At 43.9% G+C, this 10944-nt stretch overlaps 1 protein-coding gene across 2 annotated transcripts in view; it reads right to left on the minus strand.

Moving 5' to 3' along the window:
- Shtn1 (shootin 1) overlaps positions 1 to 4143 on the minus strand; it is a 104467-nt gene extending 100324 nt beyond the window's left edge. Inside the window, exon 1 of one of the 2 annotated variants that reach the window (XM_031390849.1) lies at positions 3504 to 4143. In XM_031390849.1, coding sequence (XP_031246709.1) covers positions 3504 to 3732 — 229 coding nt within the window. In that variant the 5' untranslated portion in view covers positions 3733 to 4143. The remainder of the gene's footprint in view (positions 1 to 3503) is intronic. The other variant, XM_031390850.1, reaches the window with a different exon arrangement.
- Positions 4144 to 10944: the final 6801 nt, after the last annotated feature.

The following is a 10944-nucleotide window of genomic DNA, read 5'->3' on the forward strand; positions in this document are numbered from 1 at the left end:
TGGGGGGGTGGTGTGTGTGGTGTGTGTGTATGTGTGGTGTGTGTGCGTGGTGTGTGTGTGGTGTGTGTGGTATGTGTGTGTGTCGTGTGTGTTTGTGTGTGTGTATGGTGTGTGTGTGGTGCGTGTGTGGTGTGTGTGGTGTGTGTGTGGTGTGTATGTGTGGTGTGTGTGTGTGTGGTGTGTGTGTGTGTGTGGTGTGAGGGTGTAAGGGTGTGTGTGGGGTGTGTGGGGGGGTGTGGGGGGGTGTGTGGTGTGTGTGGTGTGAGGGTGTGTGGTGTGTGTGTGTGTGGTGTGGAGAACTCCACTCAAGCTGCTCCTTGACCAAAAGACCAGAATCCATGACCCATATAAGACACACTTCCTGGATTTAATACTCTCTCCAGATCCAGAAAGTCACCACCACCAAGGACCAGGTCTTATTCATTGGTCTCTGCTGCCTAGCCCAGTGCCTGGCTATGAATATTCAGTGTATGCATGTTGAATGAATCACCCAGAAAGCCATGCACCTTCAACAAATGCTGAACTAAGTCTATCATTTTCCAAAAGAATTCTACAGAGAGAGAAAATTGTATGATGTTTTGTAAGGGAAATGTCCACTTTGATAGCTGGGAAATATGCTTCGGAAATAGTATCCTAAGTTGCCATTTCTCCACGCATTAACAATGTCAATCAGCCCAATAAAATGAAGCCCGAGGGAGGGAGAAGACAAAAGGAGAATTACCTCATTACCTCAGCATCTGCTAGAACATAAAAAAAAAAATCACACGCTGGCTAATTTTTTTAAGGGACATAATATAACTTTCTAGAAAGACATAATATACCTAATTATAGCATTCAGTAGACGGGAACATACAATGTTGTGGAGTAATTCAGAAGTGGGTGTGACTTATAAGACACAGAGCCCAGAGAATGGTACATATAAATTAGAGATTGTTCATATTATGACAGACTCCGTCAATGCATTTCACAACTTTTGTCAAGCACAACATTATTCTCAACACTGAAGGCTCCCACTAGAGAAGGCTGTTGTCAGCTCTGTAGTTCACACAGCAGCCTCCCTCCTGAACACCCTTCCCTGGGGAACGGGTTTGAGTTTCAGACTTAAAACTCATCAAGGGGGCAACTGCAATGAGGAGTCCAAAATGGCCAATAAATAGGTGACGATTATTCAAACTTCACTAGTAGCCAGGGCAATGGACATTTTAAAGGAGGCATGCTGCCAGTTCCGATGGCAGACATTCAGAAACCTGTCAGGCTGTCCAGCTGATGACTACTGTCAGCCTGTGTCAACCAGCGAGTGATGACGAGGGCTTTGCTGAGGGAACAGAAACTGGCACAGTTATTGACAGAGGAGGGCTTCTTACTGAATGACATCACATCATAGCACGCATGCCACCAAACCCAACAGTCCATTCCTAGGGACCCATCTTAGAAACAATAATAGTCTATTGCCTTGCATGCGTCTTTGATTAATGACTGTCTACCAGATGAGAAACTTCCTAAGAGCCAGGATGATCTGATTCACCATCTATAGCTACAAGGTCTGAAACGGGGGCCTAAGTAATTGATAGTTGTTAAAGAAACAAAAACATAAACATGTTAGCTGTGAACAAGGAAAATGGAGCATCCAGCCAAAAATGTTCTCCTTGGTCATATTAAATTGGGAGACTGAAATTCTGACTCACCATGGCAACAGCCCACCATCACCATTAAAAAAAAAAACAAAAAAAAAACTGACCATAATACTGGTATACCCAAAGACCTGGTTGCCATGTTTACACCTCAAATCCCCAACTTGCCAGCTAATTCTGCAGGTAAAACAGCCACTAAATACTCTTAAATGAGCCTTTAACACAGTCTGGTTTTAAGATATGAAAATCTCACTGAAGAATGAACGAATGATACCCTATGTGACCAGTCCTACGTCCAAAACCAAGAGTCCTCTCAGGAGACACAAACCTAAGTTCTATTACTCCCGGTGTGCCCTTCATCAGGAGAACAGAACCTTTAGAAATATCAAGACCATGGATTTGTCTTTCAATACAACACAACAGAAAGCACTGGACACTTAGGAATCCTCCCTTCTTCAAATATCATCCAGCAAAGGGCCTGTGGATGTGGTCACTGTTAGTGCACTCTGAGAATTGCAAACAATAATAAAAGGAAATAACATATTTTACTTTGTTTTATAATCATTTGCAAAACGACCATCCCTCAAAAGATCTGGTATTAACTAATACAGAAAGTTTTCATAAGTCCAGAGTAATGAATCAAAAGTCTTTGGGTGTGAGACACGGGAAATTGTTATTAAAAGTAAATACTAGTGAAATCCAATTTTTGACGAAAATACTTGAGGGATTCCAAATAAGGCAATCTGTCCATCCATTGAGTCACAGGTGCGATGTGGGCTGACTTCAGGCTAATTGCGGTGGAGAGAGGGAAATGAAAGCAATTAACACCCATTCTGGGTTTCTAGATGCCACATAGGGAAAAATGTGACATCCATTTCAGTGAGGTTAGGTAACTCCCCTGAGGTCACACAGTACAGTGCTTCAGAGACCTTTCTGTGGAAGTGTGGCTGATGGATTTGAAGAGCAGCAAGCAGCTCAAGTCCTTGCTAGGACCTTTTAAGCCTAGTCACAAGACCCAAAGATGGGAAGATACCAACTTCCTGGAGAGCTAAGACAGGGAAAGGACCATTGAGCAGGGCCCTTCCAGTGTTAGCAAGTCCTGCAGCAAAGAGCATGACCTACACACTCTTACTTCCTAAACCTGTGCAGTTCCTCTTTCTTGACCCATATTCTCAAACCATCCTTTGAGCAGGGTAGTTAATTGTGATATTTTTTAAATGTGTTAGATAACTGTCTCTAGGATCTTGCTTTGTTCACAAATGTGCTGATGGCAATGATTAGCTACCAAGCGGTAGAGAAAAGCATGCAAAACGGCCTGGCTTTCCAGCTCCAGTCCTTTTCCCTCATTAAGCCCCACACAGGCAGGGTGTCGACTCACTGACTAATAAATTGCTAAAAATGGGAAGTGATAAGAACACATCGGTTCCCTGAAAAATCCCAGCTGGGTAAAGAAAAAGGAACTAGACTGAACCCAAAAGAAGGGAACGCTGCAGGCCAAGGAACGCCAAAGTGTGCAAGGGTGGGGCCTGAGCTAAGAGCCAGGCCAGCTGAGCGACTACCCCGCGCCCAGCGATCCTGTGGGGCTCGCTACTCCCGCGTGGACTTGGATGCGTGCCTTGACTCTGTCCACCCCCGACGCGTGTCCCTTCACCCGGGTCGCGCGCCCTAGTCCTGCGGGGCGCACGATCCCACTGCGGAAAGACGCTGCAGCTCCTCCGCCCAGGCGCAGCACCCTATGGCGCTTGGGTCTGAGGGGTGACTGCGGCGGCCTCACCGGCCCCCGGCCCCGACCGCGGTTGGCACCTGCGGCTGCACCCAGAGCTGTCCCGCCTGAGGCCGCTGCCCCGCACCTGCGCCAGCCGGCCCACCTACCTTGCTCCTTCAAGCTGGTGATGAGCTGCAGCTGCTTCTCCTCGTCCGAGCTGTTCATTTTGGCGGGTGGGGCCGGGGATAAAAGGCAAGGAGGGAGAGGCGAGGGGGACGCGGGGGAGGGGGGAGCAGAAAGCAAGATGCCGGTGGCGCGGCGTGCGGCTGCACTACCCGGAAGTTGGGATTGCTCCCGCTCCTCCTCCTCCTGGCGCGCTGCACGCGGTGAGATCATCCACGCACCTACTCGCGGCCCCGGCTGCCCCACCTGCGGCGGGCGGGTCTGGGCGCATGGCCCGGGAGGGGCGTGGGCCGCTGGAGGCGGGTCAAGTGTCGGGGCCCTGGGGCTCCTGCGATCCTCCCAGGTGGTTGTATGCGGTCCTACTAAGGCCGCCGCTGCTCCTGGCTTCCCACCCGAGGCGCGTACCAAGGAGACTCGCCCCGGGTTCCCCCGGTTCGCCACCCTAAGCTGGACAGCGAATCTGAGCAGGGCTGGACCGACCCCAGATGACTAGGCTCCTGCGCCAGCTCTCACGCACTGCTCTCTGGAGCCAGGGCTGGAAAACCCTCTGTTCTACACCAAGCACCTGCCCACCAAGCAAGTGCATGTTGCGGGCTGTCTGACTAATTGAGTCAACGCACAGTCTTGAGGAGGGGGCTGGGGATGGGGGAGAAGGTGATGGGGGCGTGGCAGTCTGGTCAAAGTTCCAAGTGCTTGTGAAGAGGCCCGTGTCAGAACCTGGGCCCTGCTGCCTCACCAGGCCTGACTGCAGCGAAGATCATCTGGTTCCGGTGGGAGGATCTTGCATCTTGGGGAGGCTAGCACTGCACGCTGAATACCCAAGGTCACTTTGCTGCATGGCAGGGAGCCTAGTGTGTAAGAGAGAACACAGTCCTTGCCCCTCTTCTGGACCCTCAGTGGTGTTTACACCCAACCCTGAGGTAGATCTGGGCAAACATATCATGGCAGGCTTGCTTTCTCCAACTCTCGTTCTACTAACATTTGCTTGAATCTCCCGCGCTCTGGAATCGGTCTAAAGAATGGAAATAATAATGCACACTCTCTTAGAATTTAAAAAATTGAATAGGGAGAGGAATTTGACAACATCAAATCCCAACTAAAGAATAGAAGTGCTTGTCTAGTGGACGGATGGATAGGTATGCCGCCGGGTCTGCACCGAGGGATTTTTGTTTTTTATGATTACAGGTGTTATGGTTGCTTATTACAAGCTGAGAAAAGTACGGTTCTTTATTCCAATCATTAAGCGCTCAAGATAAATCCAGGTTAAGTAAGCCTTCTGCACATTCTTCGTTTTCTTCATCATCTCTAAACTGATGTAGAACACCAGTGCAGGACTTCATTCCTCACGTCACGGTTTAGGCAAACGCCCCAACTCGGCTGATAGTGGCCCTGGCCAGGAGATGGAGAAGTGTATTGATATTCTCATAGATCCTATTACTAGTATCTTTCTGATACTCATTATACATACCCTCTCGCGGTGACCTTTGAAAAATCGGAAATGGCTTTTCCCTTTTAATAAATGGCAATATAGTATTTGAGAATGCAGTTTAATTGTTCAGGTGTTCTAAGATGGCAGTGTGGATTTCTAAATAAAAAGAATGAAAAAATGGAACTTTATGAAATTATTTCAGTGTGGGGATTTTGCTATTCGGTCCTTCCTGTAATGTCTCATAAGAAGGTTTTATAAGTTCAAAATATTTCCCAGTCAGCTACAGTGATGATCATAAAGATTGGTATAGGCTCAGGACACCCAAGACCAAGTTCTCAGCACAAAGATTTGTCCCAAAGGGTCAAAGGTCAGGAAGTAAGAGACAAAGACAGGAGAAAGAGGATAAAGGAGAAGGAAAAGGGAACAAGGGAGAGGGGAAGGGGTGTTTGTCCCAGAGAGACAAAAAGGACTGTCTCCAGATAGGAGCCAGACATGGCCCATAGGAAAATGGTGGTTTATATAAGGTAAGGGGGGAAACCTGTGTTAGGATGAGGCATTTAATTTTAATTGGGCATGTTAATTAGGTGAGCCAAAGGGGCTTTTGATTACTGGACTTCAATACTTAGATAGCCGAACCTTGATAGTCAGTCTCAGGAGGAGGAAGTGGACAAATAAGGGAATAGATTTTGATGGTTAGTTTTAGGTATGTAATCTAATGGTTTTTAGCAAGACAGAGGAAATGGAGAAAGGCAAGGCCTGCCAGAGCCATGCTTGACATGCCCAGGCTAGCTATGGTCTCTTTAATGATCCCAAAAGATAACCACATGGTCTTTCTCCTGGGGTTGCCTTTTCAGTCCTCAGACTTGAAAGGTAGGAAATATGAGAGTTTTTAGCCAACTGCATGACCATAGGAGGATGGGTTGTAACCAGGTGTTTTGTGAAATCAATGATAATTTATTTCTAGAAACACACACACACACACACACACACACATACACCCAGGAGATTCAAATGACCAAAATTAACTACCTGACTTTTGTAGGGCAGCCATGAAGCTTGTCAGACCTAAGGGACCAGCCTATGACCAAACCCAAGGAACCAGAAGTGCCTTCCTTCTCCAGCTCCATCACAGGGAAGCAGGATTCCCTGTTGATATTTAGATTGGTTTACAAATCCCCACTCTTTTAAATAGCTAATAGAATTGTCAACTCTAACAATGGTATGATGTCTGGGGAGTTTGAGAGTCTCAAACTGAAATGTTTTGGTCTCACCCTGAATCTGTAGCTCATTGAAATGAAACCCATGTACCCTCTTTGAATTAAAATGGCCACCTGAAAAACAATGCCCTATTATCCTGAGGGCATGCTATGAATTATTAGGCTGCCTATTAGATTTACTTCTTGGGGTACAGAGCTTCTGTTCCAATGACTTATTTATATGGCATGAATATTGATAGAAAGGATAGAGTTATATAATTAGTTTTTGTTCTGCTTAATAATACATATAGGGATTTGTGTTTCATTGAGTTGATGCTGTTAGTAACCATCAAACAACATCAAGTTTGAAACATCTTGAAATATGTGTATTATATACATATACACATATACGAGGTCAGGAGGTGCCTCCTAAAGATAAACTAAAAGACTTGTAACAAACATGGGATTGTGGCTGTCTCTAGGGGAAAAAGGCAGAAAAACTGACTCCAGGGAAGGAGATGGAGCCAGCAGCACAGTGAGTCCATTTAGCACTTGTTTGCTTTTTGATAATTAACTACAATGTATGTAATTTTCTCTACTGTGTAGATAAAACTGTGATGTAGAGAGAGATTTGTCATCCTTGACCCACTCATTTTATGTTAGAGAGTCAATCCTTAGAGACTTGTCTGAAGGGTCATTTACCATAAACAACAATGATATAAAAATAGTGACATTTGAATGTTACTTGGCAATGCAAAGAAACAAAGTTGTGATATATGACCCACTATGGGCAAACTTTGAAAAACATGATCCTAAGTGCAAGAAGGCAGTCAGAAAAACCTAACTACTAAGTACAATATTGCCTTTATATAAAATGTTCACAACAAACACATAAAGTTGACTAATGATTTGTATTTGGGGATGGGGAGAAGGAAAAAAAATAGGAAATGGCTCCTGACAAGCATATGCATTGGAGGTGGGAGACAAACTAAAATATATTGTACTTCAGGCTGCATAACTATGGATACCCTCAAAACTAGAATTGTACACGCTGCCTGTTTAGTAAAGTCTTTGGTTGTTTTCATCGATGATGCTGTATACCTTGTTAGCATCCAGGTAACATGGCAGGTAAAATACAATTCAAAAAAGCTCTTAATTTTTAAGATTTATTTTTGATGAAGTATATGTGGGGTACACATGTGTGTGCGAGTAACCTGGGACCCATGATGGTGTAGATTCCCTGGAGTTAGAGCTACCCAAAGTAGGTGCTGGGAAGTGAACTCAGGTCCTCTAAAGGAGCGGAAAGTGCTCTTAACCATTGAGCCATCTATCTTTCCAGCTCCAAGTTTTTGTTTTGTTTTGTTTTTAAAGATTCACAGAGCCAGATGTAGTGACGCATACCTGTAATTCCAGCATTTGGGAGGCAGAGAGGCAGTTTTATCAGCTTAAACTGGGGGTCAGCTTGATGTGTTAGATGGATGTGGTGGTTCACACATTTAAATCTCAGCAATGGGAGGCAGAGATAGGCAGACCCCCCTGAGTTCAAGGCCAGTCTGGGGACACAGAGAATTTCAGAAATACATAAAGAGATGCTGTCTCAAAAAAATATATATATACCAAAACCAACAATTTCCAGAGGAAGAAGACTTAAATAACTATTAAAACAATGTTTCATATATAAATGTTTTTAACTTTTCAAGTATTTGTGTAAAAATTTTCTATGTTTTACTAAACAGAACCTCATATATTCTTAATCTGTTTCAGTTTAATATATATTCCACATTATTCCAGCACATCAGTGAATAATTAGCAATTCTTAAGTTCTTAGATAGTTGTGTTGTTATTAGTATATTTCTATATATAAATAACACAGTCTAGATATATGGACTACACCTAGGCACATCACAGTTCAAATGCTAAAACTAAACATAATATTCATGTCTTCAAAGTAACCAAGGAAGGCTGAGGACACTGCTGCCTCGTGGGCACCTGCTCGGTACGGGGACATCCTGGGCACCTGCTCGGCACGGGGACATCCTGGGCATCTGCTCGGCACAGGTACATCCTGGGCACCTGCTCGGCACAGGTACATCCTGGGCACCTGCTCGGCACGGGGACATCCTGGGCACCTGCTCGACAGGGGGACATCCTGGGCACCTGCTCGGCACGGGGACATCCTGGGCACCTGCTCGGCACGGGGACATCCTGGGCACCTGCTCGGCCTGCGAGCATCCTGATTGGCTCTCTAGTACTCCTCCCTCCTCTCCCCTCCAGTTAACAAAAGCAGCAGAAGAAGACACACTGCATATGCTTGCAACAGCACCAAGAAATAAAGAGATTTGGTATAAATCGAGCAAAATTTCTGGAAGATCTGGATGCTATAAAGTGAAGCACATTGATGAAAGCAAAGATATAAATGAATAGATATACCATGTTCATGAACCAGAACACTCCAAAATGTCTATCCCCCTAATTTGTTCTGTAGATTTCAAACAATCACAGCGCAAAATCCCCTTGAGTCCATAAAGATCAATCAGCTAATTCCAAAATTAACACTAAAATCCAAAAGAGCTAGAAAAGTCAAGACAATTCTGAAAAAAAGAACAACATTCCCCAAACTAACTGTAAAGCTATGGAAACCCAGGCAATGTAGGACAGGCAGAAAGGGCACACTGGACAGACATTGGACATGGTGACCATCACAGAAGTACCTAAGTTCTAATCCCCAGCTCCCACCTAAAAGCCAGATACTGTAACACCAACATGGGGTGATGGAGACTGGATCTCACTGACAGCCAGTTTAGTCAATAGGTGAGCTTCAGGATCAGTGAGAGGCTGTTCTGAAACAAGAAAGTAATAAAGTGGAAAGCAATAGATGAAACACAGGTGTCAACCCCCATCTCTAAATCCATGCATGCACATGCACACACACACACACACACACACACACACACACACACATACACACATACACACTTACATGCATATACATACATACACAATAAACACGCATATACACATATGTACACATATGCCACACACTGACACACACATAAACAAATATGCATATCACACACATACACACACTCACACACACACACATACACACTTACATGCATATACATACATACACAATAAACACACATATACACATATGTACACATATGCCACACACTGACACACACATAAACAAATATGCATATCACACACACACACACACACTAGACTTTTTAAGAGCAATTCAATGAGAAAAGAATATAGCCTTTTCAACAAATGGCACTAGAACATGTGGAAACTCACATGCAAAACCAGCAAACATCAACATAGGCTTTATAGATGAGGAATGAACTAATCTATAATACCAAAAATAAGGGCTGATGAGGTAGCTAGATACACAAACCCGGTGGCCTGAGTTCAGCTCTCATAGTCTAGTTAGCTTTCCTGTTGCTAAGATAAACATGACCCGAAGCAACTGGGGAAGGAAAGAGTTGATCTGACTTCAGTTAACACACACACATAAACACACACATATAAACACACATGAACACATGGAGAGATCCAAGGCAGGAACTGAAGCAGAGAGCACATAGGATTTGTTTGCTGGCTTGTGCCCATGACTTGCTCAGCTTGCTTTCTATACATCTCAGGATTACCTGCCCAGGGGTTGAAACACCCCTCCTATGTCAGTCATCGATCATGAAAATGTCCCACAGGCTTGCTTACAGACCAACCAAGGAGAGATATTCCCCAGTTGATTTTAGTTAGTGTCAAACAACAACAACAACAGCAACAACAGTACTAAGCAGTACACCCTGCAACCCAGTAGAGGAGGAAGGCCAGAACCATTTCTAACTTCTACATGTGCACACACACACACACATACACACATACACATGCAAACACATAGACATACACATATAAACACACATAAACACACATATGAACACACATAAACACACATAAACATACACATATATAAACACACATGAACACACATAAACACATGTATAAACACACACATATGAACACACATAAACACAAACACACACATACAAACACACACACATAAAGAGACACGTACATACACATATATACACATAAATAGACATACATACACACAAACACATGCACATACATGCATAAAGACAAACACACATGTATAACATGTATGCACTGGCTGATTTTTGTGTCAACCTGATACAAACTGGAGACATTATAGAGGAGTGAGTCTCTTGAGGAACTGCCTCCACTGGCCTCTACATCAGCTCCTGCCTCCAGGTTCTTGTCCTTTGATGATGAATACCAATACGGAAATGTAAGCAAAATAAACCCTTTCCTCCCCAACTTGCTCTTTGATCATAGTGTTTCTTTGAATCAATAGAAACCCTAACTAAGGGCTGGAGAGATGGCCCAGTAGCACTGATTGCTTTTCTGAAGGTCCTGAGTTCAAATCCCAACAACTACATGGTGGCTCACAACCATCCTTAATGAGATCTGATACCCTCTTCTGGGGTGTCTGAAGAAAACTACAGTGTACTTACACATAATAAATAAAATCTTTTTTTAAAACTTTTATTGCATTATGGTGAGAAAAGTTACATGATTTCAATTTATCTGAATTTGTTAACATTTAAAAACATATTTCAATTAAATATAATTGAATCACATTCTCGTTTCCCTTTTGTACCACTGCTCCTCCCAGAGACCCTCCCCTTTAATACCTACAATATCTTTTTTTGTCATATTCCTTAAAATTTATAAAATATTAAAACAATAAAAATAAGTATTATAAAAGTTGTT

Source organism: Mastomys coucha, unplaced genomic scaffold, assembly GCF_008632895.1.
Source record: "Mastomys coucha isolate ucsf_1 unplaced genomic scaffold, UCSF_Mcou_1 pScaffold21, whole genome shotgun sequence".
Lineage (NCBI taxonomy): Eukaryota > Metazoa > Chordata > Mammalia > Rodentia > Muridae > Mastomys > Mastomys coucha.